The sequence below is a fragment of the Corvus hawaiiensis genome, chromosome 2 (genome assembly GCF_020740725.1).
Source record: "Corvus hawaiiensis isolate bCorHaw1 chromosome 2, bCorHaw1.pri.cur, whole genome shotgun sequence".
NCBI classification, from domain to species: domain Eukaryota; kingdom Metazoa; phylum Chordata; class Aves; order Passeriformes; family Corvidae; genus Corvus; species Corvus hawaiiensis.
Window position 1 is genome coordinate 49,711,298 of NC_063214.1, and position 18,866 is coordinate 49,730,163.

Consider the following 18,866-nt stretch of genomic DNA (forward strand, 5'->3'; position numbering starts at 1 on the left):
ATTTTAAAACTGCACAATAAAGTTTTATAAGACACAGATGAGGAACTTCAGCTTTGTATATTATTTAATTCAAACATGTACAATAAGAGAAAAATAATAGGAATGTAAGTTTGTACGTATTTCCAGAAAATAGATTCATTTGACAAACAACGTTCGAAGAGTAAAATAAACCTTGCAATGCAGTTACTCCAGAACAAATGCACATCAAGCTACTGCAGTCCTATACATTGTACTTCAGCTGTCCACAGCCAATTCCTCTGCTCTGCAGCCAGGACACGTCGTTTACAACAAGTGTAACAGCACACACACACGGGGTGAGATGTGCAAAGCAATGTATGGAAAGTACAGCGTTACAAAACACCGAAATAAAAAATATATGTGAGTTATCCCTAGTATTTATGACAAAGAGTTTTAAATTAGAGATCGTTCAGAAGGCATTGCCTACATACAAATGCCACATATATAGAAAAAAAAGCAGAAAGGCAGTCAGAGAAAGGTACTGTGTTAGTTATGGCTAAAGACCTTTGGCTCCAAAATTGTGATATAGTTATTTTCACAAGACAACTAAAATGTGGAACATTTGAGAAGTCTGTCTTTGAACTCAGTTCTTACACTGACCACTAAAATTCAATGTGAAATTTAGCATGGCAAGAGCCACTTGTAAAACAATCTTATTATTTTATACATCAAATGCTCTGAGCTGGATGCAATTATGGTTTGGCATTTTCCTAACTCAGTGGGAACACATTTGAGGACAATTATATTTTACTGCATCTCATGCAAAAAGTCTGAGGTTATCTGCTCAGCAGGCCATTGGGAAGGCTCTGGCTGGGCTTTATCTAAATGAGGCACAAACGTTCTTACTAGTTGCCCTAGAATTTTTTATAGTAACTTAAAAGCATGCAAGTGGAAAAGAACAGATGTTGCCATCACAACTTTGTGATGATATATATATAAATTTTGTCACCAGAAGGAGAATCAGGGCAAGAGTTGCTAGAATTCAAACTTTTATATTTTAGTTGCAACTCCTTCCCACAGACTCTGAAGTGAGGCTGACTCCCAAGTAAATATTTGTCTTAATTGTTAAATAATATAATTGTGTGTTTTTATTTCACTATAATTTTTTTAAAAGACTATGGCATAGTATAAATTTGGCCTGTCTTACTATATTTGATCTTAAATCTGTTGCAAGGTCATATTGCAAAGAAAGACAGAGAGAACATTACAAAACAACCATGTCTATTTGAAGGGTACTATATGTAAAACTGTCCTGAGTAATCTGCACCATGAAATATTTTATCTGTCTGAAATTCACTTCTTGAGAAAAAACCTGCTGCATCCAAAACCATATGCAAACATTTCTGTTCATTTTTAGGGCTAAGGCACCAGCACTAATATATGGGAAGAGCCTTCATGGGCACTGACATGTCAGAAGAAAGATCCCCAAACCATTTTTTTTCCAGCACCCCACAGAACCAAGCACTGAAAGGAAGTAGATTTCAGCAAAGACACATATGTAAGTGTGGATCTCATAATGTCTTCAGGTCCAGCTGGCAAAGTTTCTGGGTGAGCACTGCAATCCAACTTCAGACTTTTTTTTTTGCACTTAGAACAAGTTTTTCAAAATGTGATTATGAAAAACATCATCTCCACTCGCACCGTACATGCATCTCGTTGGTTTGCAGGCCTGAACGTGGCAAGTACCCACAAAAATGGGTATGTAAGAAACGCAAAAGGCTTACTCATTTGAGGGGAAGGGTGTGCATCCATGCCTGCATTTGGAAGTCTGCTCCTTGTGTTTAAATTGAGCATTTAGAATTATCTTTTCGAAAAAATCTGTACAGTGATGGCTGGCTTAAACATCTGGAGAAATATACAAGCAGCTTTTTTCACTGACTTCCCCATGCATTTTCTTTCAGCTGGATCATCACAAATGTCAGCGCGCATTTCCAGTTCTCAACTAGCTTAGGTCATCTCCCATTGCTATGGGAAAGCACAAGCAATGAAGTTCACTATGCAGAGCACAATTTGGCTGAGCATACCAGATTTTGCCTTATTGCCGAACTATATACACAAGGCATTTGAAATGTACAGTTGTCAAAAGATGTAATTTAAAATCAAAACCACAAACATGGGCTTTGCAGAAGTGGCCATAAAGTTAGGAAATCACAAAATCTAGTTACTAGTGGGCTTCACAACACTGATGATAAATAAAAATATGGAGGTAACAATAGTAGTAGGAACAAATACATCTTTAAAATAAGGCTTTTTTACATTGTTGTTATGATGCCTGGCCTCTAGCCCCTTGTTTGTTTTTCAGATATTACAGATCCATGACAAAGCTGATTGTGCCCATTGTCAAAGACTACCCTTGGATCTATCCTAATCATCAGGTAATGCCCCTAATCAGCAGCATAAGATAAAGTACTGTAAAGACATTCATAGCAAATCAGTTCTGAAACATATCGAGTCTTTATTTCCTTCCATATTCCCACCAGTCTTGTCACCCTTGATGAGAGCAAGCAAGCAGAAATCATCAGTGCTACAAATATCAGGATCCTCTTTCTTCCTGGTGGCTTTTTAAAAGTTATTCTCCCAGATCAACTTCATGCCACACACAAATTGAAGCAATGCAAATCACGGATTGCATATGCTGGCCAGAGCTGACCTTAATCAAGTCAAGTTCTTCCCCTTCCAATGAGGACTGATGACACCGAGACAAAAATCCATCTCTGACCCACACAATTTCTTTGTCCCTTCCAGTAAGGATTTCTCTTTCTTTTTGATGAAGTTATTGGTCAAAACCCATTGTCAACTGACTGTGTACAAGAAGCATGGATCCAGACCGCTTCAATATATTTACATTACTATTTATTCATTTTCTAAGTCCAACTATATGAATAAAAAGCATGAGACCTACGCAACATAGCCAGCAGTCACCATGTTCTGTCTCAACTCTGACTTTGTATATTCACATTATCTCCGTGAGAAAATAAAAAAGTATTTTTTACACAGAGAAATAAGCATATTGGAAATACAAAGAAGAGTCTCCCAGGTGAAGAAGTGCGTGAAAAGTAATATAAAAGCTCTACATTTAAGAGCATACATGCATGCAGTATCTTGCTCTGACTGAAATTAATCAATCCGAGATGCCCTGGGCTCTTTTCGTTTCCACTTTTGTGCAATAAATGCACGTATCTTTACAGTCCATTTCACACTCTGTTCATGTTTCTATAGGACAGAATAATATTTCCCTGTTCCAATCTGGAATATGGTAAGGCCTTGCGGGACGTTCTCCTGCCATTTGGCAATGTAATAGAAAAAAGACAGGAAAGATTAGGGTCCACTAAATTCTGCAATAGCTGGTTAATCACATGGGATATCTCCATCTGATTTAAATGGGTGATCTGTGCTCAGCACTGCAGAAGGAAGAAGAAAACTCTCCTAAGACTCCTTCCTGATATATCCCTAAGGAAAAATTCCTCCCTATCTAAAATTTGGCCATGAATATAAGGTTAAGAAAAATGAAATGTTACAATGACCTGCATGATTCCATCACTAGTTCAACATAACTAAGAAACAGAGATCAAATACTGCTGTTTCTGAGTAAGAGCAAATTGTCTTTGTCAGAAGAGAGACTGCTCTTCATCAGCAATGCTGACACTTGGCAACACGGACTTCAGAGCAGCCTTGACAAACTTCATTCTTATCCAAGACAAAGGCTGCATTCCTGGTGCAAGGGAACACAAGGTTCTGCCTCTGAAACAGGAGATTCGCTGAGCTCAAGTAAGCTTGACTGTGTCTCCAAGGTCCTCCTCCAGAGTAAGTCTCCCTCTCTGCTGATGTCCTTCCAGGTCCTTGGCCCCTCACTTTTTAAAGGGAGTGAGTTTGTTGAAGGTATGCCAGAAGAGGGATGGCTTCCGCTTGGGTTCTGCCAGGGCAAAGACCTGCTGCTGCGGGATGCTGGTAGGCACAGTGATGTGTCGCTGGTGAAGGGGATGTAGGGTTTGGTGTGGAGGAGGCACAGGACACCCATTATAGCTCACACCTGCAGAAGGAACAGTTGGAGAAAGCACCTGAGTCAGCCAGGGAAATTTAAGCACAGAGCCAGGAGACATGATGAATTTTGCCATGATCTTGAATGGCAGAACTATTAAAGGTCACCTTTTCTGATGTTTGATTTTTTAATTGCTGCATTGAGTTGGCTTAAGAAGACAACAGCACCAGTAAAAATAACATTACAGAATTACCAAAAACAAGCAGCAGTTTCACACAGCTGGACTATATTGTTTGCACAAGTAAATTCTGGTATTTCTAACGAATGACTTCAAACAGCAGATACTAATACTTCAGTCCACTCTCAGAGTAAGGTTGGGTAAAATACTGCTACCAACAAAAATGTTGTTTCTTTCATTTGGAATATATTTTTATGGGTTAATGTTCTTAAGACTTTGAGTTTTGTGCATTCTGAACAAAATCACCTAATCACAAACTTTAGCCACTTCCCTGAACATCCAGACAGGTTCTATGGGTTATCTAGTGATTGATAAAGAGAAGATGCTTTAAGAATATTAATCCCAGGGAACAGAAGACAACCAAACATCAACTCCTTCGCTCCTAAACTCAGACTTAAATCTTGTTCCACTTCTCTCTCAGCACACTAAAGATTTGCCCAAGTTTGACTTTAAGATGGAAAAGGACAAAATCTGTTGTGATTTGTTTCTGTTGTGATTATTTTCTGAGAGAGGAAATGAATAAAAAAGCCACTTCCTGATAAACAAGCTTCTAGTCCATCCTTCCTTCTACAGGGATGCCAGAAGAAGCCATTATGACTGTTATTGGAAAAAATGTAACAATGTGGCTTGCAAAAAGAACTTTAGGACAGGGTAAAGAAGGCACAGAACTGGTAAAGAAGAACAAGCTCTTTCCGTAAAAGCAAAGGAAGGAATCAGTAACACTCATTTCTAATTTAACCTCTGCATGCAGTTCCTCACAACCCTAAAATGAACAGCTCGCCTTACCTCTTGAGCATCTTCTCTAATATAAAGAATACTGACTTGTCTGTTTGGAAGAAGCTCAGGGAGCTGATTTAGTAGACAGTTTATAGAGACATTGGAATTTAATATTAAAATACAGGTTAATGGCAATAATTTGGCTCCATGTAAACCACAAAAAATGTTTTTAGAAGACTGAAGAACTCAGTCACAGCCAGACTGTGCTATCTCCTGACAAAAAGATCACTGGAACACAGTAAGAAGGTAATGCAATTCTGAACACCCACCTTTCATTTTTCCTTGCCTTGACTTACGGGCATTCTGCATGGCTTGTTTCTTCTGGTTTTCTGAGATTTCCATACCTACATCAAAGTGTAAATTAGGGCACTAGTACAAAATTACTGTATCTAATACTTGGTTACATTAAATTAAAACAAATAAGTAAACTATATTTTAAACAATTTTTAGTAAATCTTAGTAGTAATACACCTGAAGTTTTTAGAAGTATATTTTATGTTGTCATATGAACTTCAAGGGAGTTTTACACTGGGATAATGATGGGTAAGTCCAGATAAGAAAAGATTTTTTAAAAAAAAAAGTGTACAATAACATTTCTGAAATCTACAAGTCACTAAGTAATGGATCACAAATGCAAAATCCTTTTGTTTTTCACTCACTCTGAGCTAACCTGGGTAACAAATTGGAGTCACTGCTATTGCAGTAGTACAAATCTGGGTATCTTTCCCTCCACTCAGAGGAGAGTATCACAAAATCTGCCAGACACTGAAGCAGGCTGTGATGTGGTTTTGGCTGCATCATTCTGGGGCTGGATCCCTCACTTGGGTTTCTCATGCACCTGTTCACATATTTGTGTAACTTACATGAAGCACGTGGGCAACCCTATGCTATTTACTACCATGTGGTAGGCGTATAACTGAGCTGTGGTGAGTGCAGAGATGACAGACATCTACTAGAAGGTGGCACCAGAGACTGGTGTTTTCTGGAGCCCAGGTACAGGCACTCCAGTGTCCTCTCCCAGAACACAATACAGTTGAGATATATGGAAATGTCACATTAGCACAAGGTGACAGCAGGGTGCACATGCTGTTTCATTTCATGCTGTGCATGCGGCTGCATTCATTTCACTCATAAGCACAGAAGGAGCACAGAAGTTGTGGTTCAAAGCCAGAATGAAGTGTCTGCTTTGGTTCCATTTTGCATCTTCCCTCACTTCTCTATACTTTTAAAAATCTCTTTACTTTTTTATCCTGAACTTATGAAGAAGTTTTTACAAATCAGTGTATTAACTTAAAACATCCATAATTTTGGGGTAGCAGAAGTTTTTTATTCTGCAGGATTTTTTTTTTTCCTTTATAGAAACAAGGAAACAGATTTTTAAAAATGAAAGCAATTTCATCAAGAGAGATCAGACCACTTTCTTAGGGTTACTCTTAGTGGTTTGGAGAAGGATTTTCTGGCTGTGGCCTTTTCTCTCTTATATTCATAAAAGCTAAAAAAAGCTAGATACGGTTTGGGAGACAATGACTCACACCAGTGTCTTTGAAAATAGAAGTAAAATGCCATTTGAAGTTCTGAATTGAAAGAGTATTATTTGTTCTCTGAGTGGTCAGATTACAGGCTTTATGTATAGTCCAGCAAGATAGCTTACAAAATCAACAAGATAAATTTAACATGAGGTTGAGAATACTGGCACTTTCCCATTGGTTTTGGCTAAAGAAAATGTTCAATTATGCCAAAAAAATAAGAAATTTTAGAAAAGAAACAGTCTTCTGGTTAATGGAGAAGCATCCAAGCCACTGTGACTCACAAGACCAGATGGACATTAGCTATTACAACTCAATCTTTCTTCTGGTTCATCATACCTGTCCCAAAACAGGTACATCAGAATAGTGAGTTGCAACATTTGAAAAGCAAATTCACAGAAGGTTGGATGTTACATGGGCAGAAAATACTGCATGTGCCTATGTGCCATTATCAAACACACAGTTTCTCTTTTTACTGGGGGTTTTTTTTTTGCACTATATTGCACTGTGCCTGCACCAAGCACAACGGAGCCTCCTGTGCAATCCTTGCACTCAGCACCATGGGACTTCATGACCCTAAATAAGGGTTACTGCTGTTATGACAAACCTCACTGCCAGTGCCACCACTGTTGAATGGTTACTCTCTGGACTATCATATGATTTTCATGAGGTCCCAGCAGAATAGTTTAGGGCTGTAGCTGCTAGACCTTTGCAGTTTCCTTATGCTTTGGTATTTCTGTTAGCAGTGTCACTTAGGAGGAATGGTAACACCAAGAGAGACCTATTGCTGCCCAGGGCAGAGCCTCAGGAGCTTCCTGACAGACAGCATTTAACTTGCTTGACATACTCTCCCAGTGCTCCATAAAGTAACCACCCAGGAGGAGGTGCAGAGCTCAAGAATGCTTCTTCTTAGAAAGGATGGAAAGAGAAGTGTTCACTTGTTCCCTTTTTATTTTCTTTAGCTCAGTCCTGCTCACGAAAGTGCAGGAGCTGTGTTTTACTCAGTAACTTCCTTCCATGTCACTGTATTATGGTTCTCATTGTATACTGGAGCAGAGTCGTTTGGTAACTTTGTTGTAAGGGGCATTGTGTGGACAATTACAATCAGATCCTCAGCACTGCTCTATTACCCTCTGATCACCTTCCCCCTTTTGCAATATCCACTATTTCAGAGTTCTGTTTAGGTGAATTAGGGAAGGCAGCTACCTCCCATGCCCATGAGCACAAGGTGACAGAGCAAGGTCCACACTGAGCAAGGCGTGAAAGCCATCAGCATTGTGCCCATCAACACCATCTGCAATGTCACACTGCAATGTTCAGCACTGGAGAAGAGTCAGGTTTGGAAAGTCTGAGGGAAATTTAGCTGTGACTCCTTCATTGTCTACTCTAGACTCAAGATGACTGGGATTAATTGCAACACTTGGTGCAATGCAAACTGATTTTATATCGAGAATGAATTGGCAAACTATAAGTATTTTCTTCTGCATATGGACTATCTAAAATACATATGGAAGAAGCCTTAATTTTGTCATACTTACAACAGTATCAAATGAGAGAAAGCCACTAAGATCAGAAGGTTTACATTTGTAATGTAAGGGTTATTCCTGTCTTCCTATTATTCTGACCACGTGCTTTACATGAACATGGAATATAAGATTTGGCATCTTGTTTAAGTTTTAATAATTTCTGACTTGTACCATCCACTTCACTGCACTTCCAGTGTTAACCTGATGTCAATCCAAAGCCTTAGCCTCACGAGTGTTATTGATATTGTTATTATGACTTTTTAGAAATACTAGAAAGAGTTTTCCTTTTTAAAATTAGTGTTGCTGCTTTCTTTGCGTATGTTTTGCCAGTGAAATTTTGTTGGAGCTTTTGTCACTGATCTTAAAGGAAGCATGAAACGATGCAAAACCAAAATAGCAATCCTAGCTATACATTGACACAGAAGACATACTGTCCTTAGAGTGTCCCACAGGCTGCAGGTCTAAAACTATCTTTTTTCCTGCTCACTCAAGGCTTCATTTCTCTGTGCACTGCCCAGTAGTGCTATTGCTGGGTGTGTAATTAATGACAACATACAACTACTGCACAGGCCTCCTGACACAGGAGGTGCTACTATACAACACAGACAGTATAAATCTACAATTACTGCTGCTTGGCTTTGTAAAAAAGTGTCCTTTACAAACAGATATTTTTGACCAACTGTTCATACAGAAGTGCTAGGAGTTTAGATGGATTTTTATTATTGATTGGTCTTTGTGAATTGCCTCTTGTCATATCTCATCTCTCATTCTGCTTCATAATGCACCAGAATCACATAGGTGATGCTACCTGCCCTGGACCTTTGGCCCACAGTGAAAGGGCAAACACACCTGAATAGGCTTCACTCACACAGCTAAACATGATGTCAAGTAAGAAAGGGACACCAGCTCAACAAGACAGAGTGCACATCTGTACAAAACTTAAAGAGCTGCACAAGTAAGTTTGTTTTAACCACTATTTGGAGAGCAAATTGTCCCACTCACCCATTTCCTTGTCTTCTCGAACTCTTCTCCTTTCACTTTCACACGCCTCCATCCATCTCTTTTTATCCTCCTGTTTTTTTGCACAGAACAAATGAATCTCTTCTGTTGTTCTGTTTATTATCTTAAAAGCATTCTTGACATTAATGTTGAAGTCTTTATCCCTGCCATCTTCAGTGTCCACAATTTCCATCTCATCCATGTCAATACGATCCTTGTAATACAAGATGTCCCTCCTCAGCAAGTCCTTCTTACAGAAGACAAGCTGATGGTCAAAAAGGAAGAAAGTCCTCTGCTGGCTTTTGCCTTGTTTTGATATTTTGGTCAGTTCTCCTGAGTGGATCAGTTCTGAGCTTCTGGCTAACACGTCTGGTCCCTAGGAAGAAAGATACAGAGATATAGAGATATGTAGTAAGTAAATAACATTTTAAGATCTTACTGTGTGTCTAACCAGTCTCACTATATAATCAAGTCTTAGGTTTACTCACTTTTCTTGTATTTTTATTACTAGATTTGAAAATGTCACACAATGTAAATAATGTCATAGAGGTAAATTCCATCAATGTGGTTCTGCTCTACTTTATTTCTGGATAAACAGAGGGAAACATTTAAGTCAGTGAAACAGGTTCCCGTTCTGACACAACTACCAAAATTCCAAATGAGATTCAAGAGGTCTAGCATTTTTAAAAGATCCATTTTTTCATCTCATCTCAAAGGCAAGCATCCATGTCAATACATGCTTCTCTTCCTGAACTATAAACAAGGTTAATCAGTAACAGAAACATTGCAAATGAAGCAACTGGACTTTTAACTGAGCAATGACCACTTGAAAAGCAGACACCATAAACAACCACCTACGCAGAAAGACATATCCTGCAGGGGACATGAAGTATTGTACACAGTACCTTTGCCCAGGAAAGGCACAGGCTGACACTCACCTCCCAGTCTACGATAGAGACTTGCCAACGTGCAATCTTGTCTATGCTTTCTAATCTCCGTTTTCGCTCGTTGATCAGGCATGCCACGTTCTTCATGGCCTCATATGCAGCTTTTATGTTGCTATAATCACTGTGAAATGTAAGCACGTTTCAAAGACCACTTATACAATGGACATGATGCAATCACAAACCATGGACATGATGCAACCACAGTGCTTGCAGTACTAGCCCATATTATCCACTTATCCTTCTACTCAGGTACTTAAAAAAAAAAACCTGATTCCCGCTATCCCAAACCCCACACAGGAGCCTGTACAATTCAGTGCTGCTGTACTGCCGGGCTTGTCCAGGAGCAAATTATTAGACTGGTGGAAGGAGGCAGAAGAGATAGATTAGTGAATTGCAACACTGTCTCTACTGAAAACAATGGTAGAACTCCCACTGACCTCAGTGATAGCTGTATTTCACCAAAGGACTGTGTTTTTAAGCAAGATTTTAGTGGGATTTTTTTGGGAAGGGCATTTATTTAATCATGTTTAACAACTCTATTTTCTCCTTCTTGTTTCCAATGCCTGGGTCAATGAACACAAATGGGGCATGCTAGGTGGACAGGAAAAAAAACCGAAAGCAGCCCCCAACAGGGTGAGAGAGGAACACAAGAACAGGGGCACCAGAGAGAGGAATTAAAGGAGACAATATGAAGAAAGCATCCTGTTTCCATGGGACAAATGTGTGAGAGGCATGATGGCCACCTTCCTCTTCCTGCTTTGGGACTAATGCAATCAACTCAGGCCAATTACCCTGTCCTTCTTCCAAAACTCTGTTCCCCTCCTTCTTTCCTGAGCTCCCAACATGCCCATGAATCTCCCCAAGTTGCAGGCAGGCTTTTTTTTCTCCTCTGAATAGCATCCATCACTCCTTCACCTTCCTCAAATGGAGTCTCTCAGAAGAGAGAAGAGAAGAGACATATTTCTTGCCCTAGTAGTCCCAGCAGAGCAACTGCTTTTCCTCTTTTATCAGAATGCCTCTCTCAGAAAAGGGAGCCAGAGGCAGAAAACAGCATGAACCAGAAATAAATCCTGCCAAGGAGTTGGCCTTGCTGTCCTTTTAATCTGCTTCTGTCTCAGTTCCAATTTTCATTGGCTGCTGCTGGTGGATGCGCTTCCCTTCTGAATGTGTGCATTCTCTCCTCTCTTTATTTATATCTGTGGAAACTCTACTCTGCCACACTGAATACAAAAAGTGAGATTAACAGTAACAGGATCCTACTAACATCAGGGAGACGGCCCACAGGGTGACCACATGATATCCATACTGCTACACTTGCCCTTCCTTATCTCAGTTCCTTTTTTCTCTGTTGGTATTTATTCCACACTTGCTACATAACCTGTGGCCTTCACAGCAGGCTGTGTATATTGGATCTTCATTTTTTTCATTAAAACAAAATGCTACCAAAAACCCCCAGCTGGCTGGAGCTTTCCCAAGTCTCCGTGCGGGTGCAGGTCTGCTTGTTTGCGAGCATCCCTGCACAGTGGGCACCTCTCTGTGCTTGAAGGCATCTCTGGATGCTGTGCCACACAAGAGGAAAACAGGTACTACGAGTGGAACGTGGCAAGACATCGCTGTCACTTTATCTGCAGGTTTAATAGCTCACAGAATAACCTTTCTAAAACTAGTAGCAGTGAAAAGAGACTCTTGTTAGCAATTGTTATTGCAGCACTTCGCAGGTAGTCACAGAACTCTATAGAGGCATTTCACATCTAAATGTCAGTACTTCGCACACCTTGTATTTTGCTCCTGGCAAAAATCTAGTAGTCTCCAAGGAGAGTTGTCTCATGGTTAAAGTACTGACTTTGGCCAAGGAAGCACTGCCTCAGGCTTCATTTGGACTTGGAGCACAGGGCTCACAACGGAATAGTTTTCTTGCAATTATACAAGGTAAAAAGAGAAACACTTATAGATAAAATCTTAATTTAGTCAAAGATTTAATCAGTGCAGGGGTATACCAGGAAGACTAATAATCTGCAACTTCGGTTTTTATTTATGCAAACGGAAAATCTAATATCTGGACTTTACTGCAAACTAAGGCAATGTTTACTACTACTAAGTTTCTAAAAAAAATTACCTCCGAACTTGCTCAGGTTGTGTTTCTTTCTAAGGCACTCTTTACTTTTTCTTACATCCACAACTTTTATGAGTCCTCCCCTCTTCTTCGGATTTCCTTCTCTTTGATTTCTTTGACACATCAGCCTTTTTTTCACTCTGAATTACACATACCTCCCTGCATCCTATTTCAGTACTGCCATATTTTCCTTCTCCCTCTTCGACTTACTCCTCACTGTGTCTGCATCCTCTCAGTCCCTCGTGCTGCATTTTCAGATACTGTTTTTGTTACTGTCTGTGATGGTTCCAAGATGCCCTTTCTATCGTGGCCCACGGCAGTTTTGCTCCTGATCTCAAAAACTTCAATGCTGTGTCACCCAGAAAACTTGAGTAATTGGGTGCTACTACTGTTACAGAATTTGTTATTTGAGGTCTCTTACCTGTGCTCCTGAGTGGTGTATTTGAGCAATTCTGCAAGCTGTAGAGGATATTTGCAGATTTTCTGAACAGGCGTGAGCAGAAAACCATCGATGGCAATGTCAATCATCTGCTGAAGCAAGCGACAGGCCTCAAAGAAGTGGCGGTATTTGCCCTGCTTCATTAGTTTGGAGAGTTCAATGCAGGCACTGGGATGATTGTTACAATACTCTGAATAAATAGCAAAGCCTTCTTGCTATAAAAAAAAGGAAGTTACAGCTTTACTACAGTATTTGTCTATAAAGGAGAAAAGCTATTTTTGTAACATCTACGATATAGAATTAGATTACGTAATCCCTTTTCTATACTGCTTCTAGGCTGATCAGCCTTGAAAGTATGCAGAGATCTACTCTGTAGCTGTCAAAACTATGTACTTTCTTTGTCAGAACACAGAAATAAAGGTCTCTGTTGAGTCAGGATAATCAAACCCACTTTAAGAAGTATTTTTCTTTGGGAAGACTGCTATTGGTTTAGCAAGTGTCTATCAAGAACTCACAGTCTATTTCCCCACTACCTAATTTCCTTTACATCTTTATGAAGTTTTTGCATGCTGAATATGAGATCACTGCAAATAATCCAGCTCATCTGTGATCATTACAGTTTTGACAAGGAAACTTAAAACTGTTCACAAAATTACATGATTGCTAAAGATGAGGGCAAATCTAAACCAAATATTTATTTATTTAATTGCAAGTTACTTCACATTCTAAAATGCTGCCAAGTTTAGTATTTAAGAAGCACTTGTTACTAAAATCCCCTCCTAATATGGTAACTTGGCTTTTTACTATGATATTTTGTTAATTTCATAAATAAAAGCAACTTTTTCAACCTACGTGTTGAAGAAAACATGACCCTATTTCACTTAGATGAGGCTCCTCTTTGTTGTACTGTTTCTCAAGATCCTTCAGAAACTTCCTTTGGAACTTGTAAATATCTTCAATATTTCCAAAAATGGTGCTTAACTGAGATGTAGTGAACATTCCTGTATGTTTGCGACACTGCCGAATGTAACCCTGAAATGAAATAAAAAACACTCCTTAGTCTGAGGATGTGAGACAGGTCCTACCCTGAACAAAATCATTTGAGCTGGCAGGACCCCTGTGCTCTACAGGCAGGGGAGTGGTTTCCCAGCCACACACCAAAGCACAAGTTCAGATTTGCATCTGAGATGTCCACACATGGATTCTTGGGGTCCAGCTCCTGTCTCCGGGTACCCCAAATGAACCAGGGAACCTCCCGAGTGTAAAGCCCACTCACATCTCCCTGTTACAAATACAATGCAGGGATTGAACCTCCAGGAATAGCTGCTGTGCCCACAGTCTCACAGCAGTTATGGCACCAGGGTTCAGGGAGTGCAAAAGTTAACTGATATGACAGGGGCTACCTGCCAGGCTCCTCGATTCGGCTGCTGTCAGGTAGGTCTCCCCTGAACAGCTCTTGGAGCAGACAGCTGAAATAGCCTTGCAGTTGCTCTGGTGAGGTTCACCAGGAAGCAACACTGACTATTGCTGGCCCTGTTATGAATATTCCTGTCTCCTCCACAGCCATCTGCTCTGAGAGCTGGGCAGTGGCTACACTGCAAGCCAGCTACCGCACTTCCTACTGTACCAACAAGGAAAGCTAATTCCTGTGTGGCTCCTGTAATGTGGACTGCAGACACTTCTTGAATGTAAAACATGTTTTATGGTTTATACTCCAGCTTCATGATCCTGGCTACAATCAGCCTTAGTGATTCATTCTAGGGCTGAGCTTGCAAATTTGGATTACTATCTGTGTAGCTTTTCTGGCTTAGTCTTAACTCGAGTGTATTTTCAGCCTTAAGTCCTACTTGGCACCACCCTACAGATTCACACCGAGGACAGCAGACCATCTCTACCCTGTATGTTGCACATGGCACATTGCTTCTCTTCTTGGAAAATGTGTGCTTGCTCTCTTATACTAAACTCAGAGGCTTGCCAGATTTTAAAAAAGAGGTATAGAATACACGTATTAGAAAAAATTGATTAATTAATATCTGTCTAAGTCTGAACAGGTCAGTAAAATAGGAGAGTCATGTCCTAGAACTCAGCTAACCATGGGAGCAACATAGCTGAGTGTACAAATTCTTCCCTGACCTTTCATGCACACAATCTATCTTTCTAGCTTAAGTAAATAATGAATAGAAATGACAAAATTTACATTTAATGCTTTAAAATAAGCCAACTAGTAACCAATTTTTTGACCTAAAAATGAAAGGAAAAATAAAATTCAAAACCCACTGTTGCCTTGTCTACTTTGCTATGCATGAAATAATCTAATGGTAAGTGGTGGACAGAATGACAAATACAAGGACAGACTTAGCAAACCAAGGGTACAAAGAATATTTTTGTAGGTTGCTTAGCACCATTCCAGATGCAAACCACAAAGACAGATCAAATACAGGTCAAATGCATCACAACCTACGTCAAAAGAGGCAAACTTCAGTGAAAAGTATTAAGAAGCTTCCTGCCCAAGTGTGAGCCTCTAACAAATATTGAGAAAAATAGCAGAAAATCACCTCCATTTTATGGTTCAAACAAGCAAGGTAGATTTAAAACACCTTTAGATTTCTTCATACCTTCTAAGCATCCAGTAAAAATCTCCTCACTCAAAAAAACAGGAAAAAAAACCACTCAGCAAATACTCTTTCCAAGTTACTTCCAAGAGGTTTTACCACTGAACTGTAAATTATTTTATTATAGTTACTCAGAGTTTTCTATATAAAGTGGTAAAAAGCTCTAAATAAACTGGACTTCCTTCTCTCATTTATAATGGAAATAGCAGTCAGAGAGGCACTTCTTCGCTGTCAAAAATGGAAGTTTTTTTAAAAGAAAGGAAGCAATGGCTCATGGCAGTCATCAGAGAGGAAAGCCGTAAGAGGAAACAAGAAGGATTTGACTGACAGCCTCAGAAGTGCAATTGGGAGTATTTTGATGTGAGAAACCACTGTGGGTCTCAAATTATATGGAATGATTTGCTCCCGTTAGGTCAGCAGAACGTCCTCAGGTTAAAGCATGTACCTCACAGATGTCCTTGAGATGCTTGATATAGACTCGTTCTGTTTTCATAATTTCCTGTATAACGTTCGTTCTCATCTGATCCCTGTTTTCAGCTATTTTCTGGCGATGCTTGCTAATATCTGAATCTTGTTCTTCGTCCTGGATATTACTACAATTTTCTGGCACTTCTTCCTGATTAACTCGCAGCTGCAGCCAGAACAAACAAAGCAATTAGAGTGAAGCAGAAAGTTTTACAATATGTGGTAAAACTCTTACAAACTTCTTATACTTAAGAGAAGAGTGGATACAGAAATGTTCCCATTTTCACCTTATAGAGGGGGTTTCACAACAGGATTTATCTCACTGTATTCACTGCACATTCAAATAAAGTTGAGATTTCTGTCTGGTTAAATACATGGCTTTCTACTCACAGTATTTGAGAGAGACCATGTTGTGCTATCCACATGCTTTTCAGAGTTAAGCTTATTTCTGACCCTTACTAATAGTTGATGTGTTTGGCCAAGTTAGCATAGGGGTAAAACTTACAAAAGTAGACACTCAACCACTTTTAAACAGTTTCCCTCTACCTCATCTGTATGATGTGGATAGCAGCACCTCATTTTTTAACTTCTGATCGCCCATGTTGTCTAGAGATCTAGGAAAGGGAAAGAGAGGAACCACTGCTGCACTTTGTGTACACAGTACTTCATGCAGTGTGGCCCAAGCTTCACTACAGGTTCTCAAAAGATAGTTCAAATTACTTTCTAAAATATACTTCAATTTTATACCATCTGAGAGTTATACTGTCATTAATCTGGGTGAGCTCTGATTGCGGAGTTCAGACTGTGAACCAGATTTCTACACTATGTCATTGATAATAAATTAAACCCTATTTTACCAAGAAATCCCTGCAGCATAGCTCTCCCCAACCCCTTAGGAGAACTGTTGTGTCCTCTCTGTATACACTCATGACTTCTGGTTGAGCTTGCTGCTCTTGTAATCTCTGCTTGAGAAATTCCTTCGGTTACGAAGGGACCAAACAAAGGAAGAAGACAGAGTAGAAGTTGTCAGAGGAGCTAAGGGATCTTAGGGTGTGATTCCCTGGTGCTTTTTTCCTTGTAAACTCATTAGGGGTTACACGGCTGATGTTCAGCTATAAACATGCTGAGGATCAGGTATGAAATGTAATGCCATGACAACTGTTGCACTCTGCTAGGAATCTTGCAATGGTGCAAAAGCAGGAAGCAGAAGAGTTACTCACCCTGACAAAGCTAGCTGGAAACCAGGCTTCCTTGTCCTCATTTCTTCCCCACCACCAGTCTTTGTTGGAAGCTTCTAGAACTCTAATGACATCTCCAGCTTTGAAGCCCAGCTCTTGATCATCCATAGTGACATGGTCCCAGAGAGCCTCTGCATAGACGACGGTGCCGTCACTTATCAGCTAAGATAGGAAGAAAATGAGATTGTGAAGGACAGAAGATAAACCAGGAAGTGTTTATAAACAACAGAGATCAAAATAGCTCACTAGAGTGCCTACTACTCCTGCTGTTACAGGATAAAACTAAAATTTAAGATTATCAGAAATGTATGCATATACTCATTAGTGAAAACAATTAGAATCCTGCTCCAGAGCAGTTACAGAGGGTAACAGTTACAGTCTGTGATGGTTTAAAACCCAGGGGGAAAATTAAATCCACTCAAGCAGTCCCCTTTCCCCCACTCCCTTCCTATACTGGAGGAAACACTAGGAGATGTTATAAGATGGAATCACAGTCTACTGAAAAACTGCAATAACCACGACAATGTTAATAAAAGAGCGTACAAAAGCAAGTTTACCCACAAGAAGGTATTTACCACTGAACAAACAAAACTGCTTCCCAAAGAAACTAGCTACTGCCATTGAATTTTTTATGACCATGAGATCTCAGACCTGTAGAAAACATCCCTCCACATCCCCCATCCCTGTCCCTGCCCTCCCTATCCCATCATTCCAGCGATGCAAAGCCCCGGACATTACCTCATTAATTGCTAGCTGTTCCCCTCCGGGCTGCAGGTACCTGGGAGCAGCTTGGCAGAGCTCCTCGTAGCTGTAATCTTCCTCACTGCCATTGTCATCCACTAAGGCTGAAGATTCAGTCGCACCATCTGCAGCAACTAAAACAAAAGTGCAACAGCTGTTTGCTTCATCATTTTTATGATTCAAAGAAAAACAACAATGCAAGAGGAATTGCTGAGAAATTGCCTTTGTTGTCACGAATAAAACAATAGCAGCAGAAGAGGAGGGCAGCATAGCTCTCAGGAAAACCACCTTTGTGTCATTAAGTATGTTTTACTCTTCCTCAGAATTTTCTCATTTAGCACCTGATAAAACTCAGAAACTTTTGTATGCAAAAAACCAGAACTACAACAATGCCTTACTTATTTTTTACCAGAGGAAACCTCAAATGACCTGTATCAGAAGGGAGGGCCCTGAGGCCATTTCCCAGGTGGCAGATGAGAAAGCTTCAGCAGCCCCCAGCAGTCAGTGAGGACACTGCCACCCCCAGGCTGGGTGCCCCCACACGGTCACATCCCCTGCGGGAACATAAAGACCCAGTGGTTCCGTGCCCAACCACCCACAAGAGGGGTGGGCAGCCCGTGTGCAGCCCCAGCTCTGCGCCAGCTGCTGCCACCTCTCCCATGCACTGGAGAGGCTCTGGCAGCAGCAAGGCTCAAGGGAGTCCAGACTGGGCACAGTGGAATGGCCTTACAAAAAACCTGTTCTAATTGTCCCAAATGACAAAAATGTCTTGGTTTAACAACTGTACATTTTCTGGCCGAAGAGGCAGCTTTGTATAGAAAGAGAGGCCAGGACTAAAATGGGCTTCATCTTACTACACAGCCACATAAGCCAGGAGAAACAGTTACTGTATAAAGCTGTAAAACCATTTGGGGTACAGCACTGGGTGACAGATCCCTTTGGCGATCACCTCCGCACTGGCAGAGGAAGAGAACTGGGGGCTGACCTCAGGAACAAGTCTGACTGCCTGACTGACACCCACACTGCTCAGTGCTGGACCCTGTCCAAGTGGGTTTGCCTGTAATGTTCGAACCACCCGGGATCAAGAAGCATTCATGACCAGTCGCTCCGTGTCTGAGTGCACTCTCTGGTCCTTGTTAATTTATTCCTAAAGATTTATTCCTATGGCAAGCCCAAGCTGTGAACTAGAGAGTCTGAAGATCATACAATGCTCAAAAAGGCATTAAAAATAAAATTCAAAATAGGCTG

General features: G+C 40.4%; 1 protein-coding gene across 6 annotated transcripts in view; it reads right to left on the reverse strand.

The window, feature by feature from the left end:
• Nucleotides 1–46: 46 nt before the first annotated feature.
• SPATA13 (spermatogenesis associated 13) overlaps nt 47–18,866 on the reverse strand; it is a 146,832-nt gene continuing 128,012 nt past the window's right edge. For all 6 annotated transcript variants that reach the window (XM_048294899.1, XM_048294902.1, XM_048294901.1 and 3 more), the window contains 9 exons: nt 17,616–17,752; nt 16,860–17,039; nt 15,620–15,805; nt 13,415–13,594; nt 12,545–12,777; nt 10,002–10,131; nt 9,067–9,439; nt 5,282–5,356; nt 47–4,048 (listed from right to left, as the gene is read on the reverse strand). In XM_048294899.1, the coding sequence (XP_048150856.1) occupies nt 3,867–4,048; nt 5,282–5,356; nt 9,067–9,439; nt 10,002–10,131; nt 12,545–12,777; nt 13,415–13,594; nt 15,620–15,805; nt 16,860–17,039; nt 17,616–17,752 (1,676 nt within the window). In that variant the 3' untranslated portion in view covers nt 47–3,866. The remainder of the gene's footprint in view (nt 4,049–5,281; nt 5,357–9,066; nt 9,440–10,001; nt 10,132–12,544; nt 12,778–13,414; nt 13,595–15,619; nt 15,806–16,859; nt 17,040–17,615; nt 17,753–18,866) is intronic.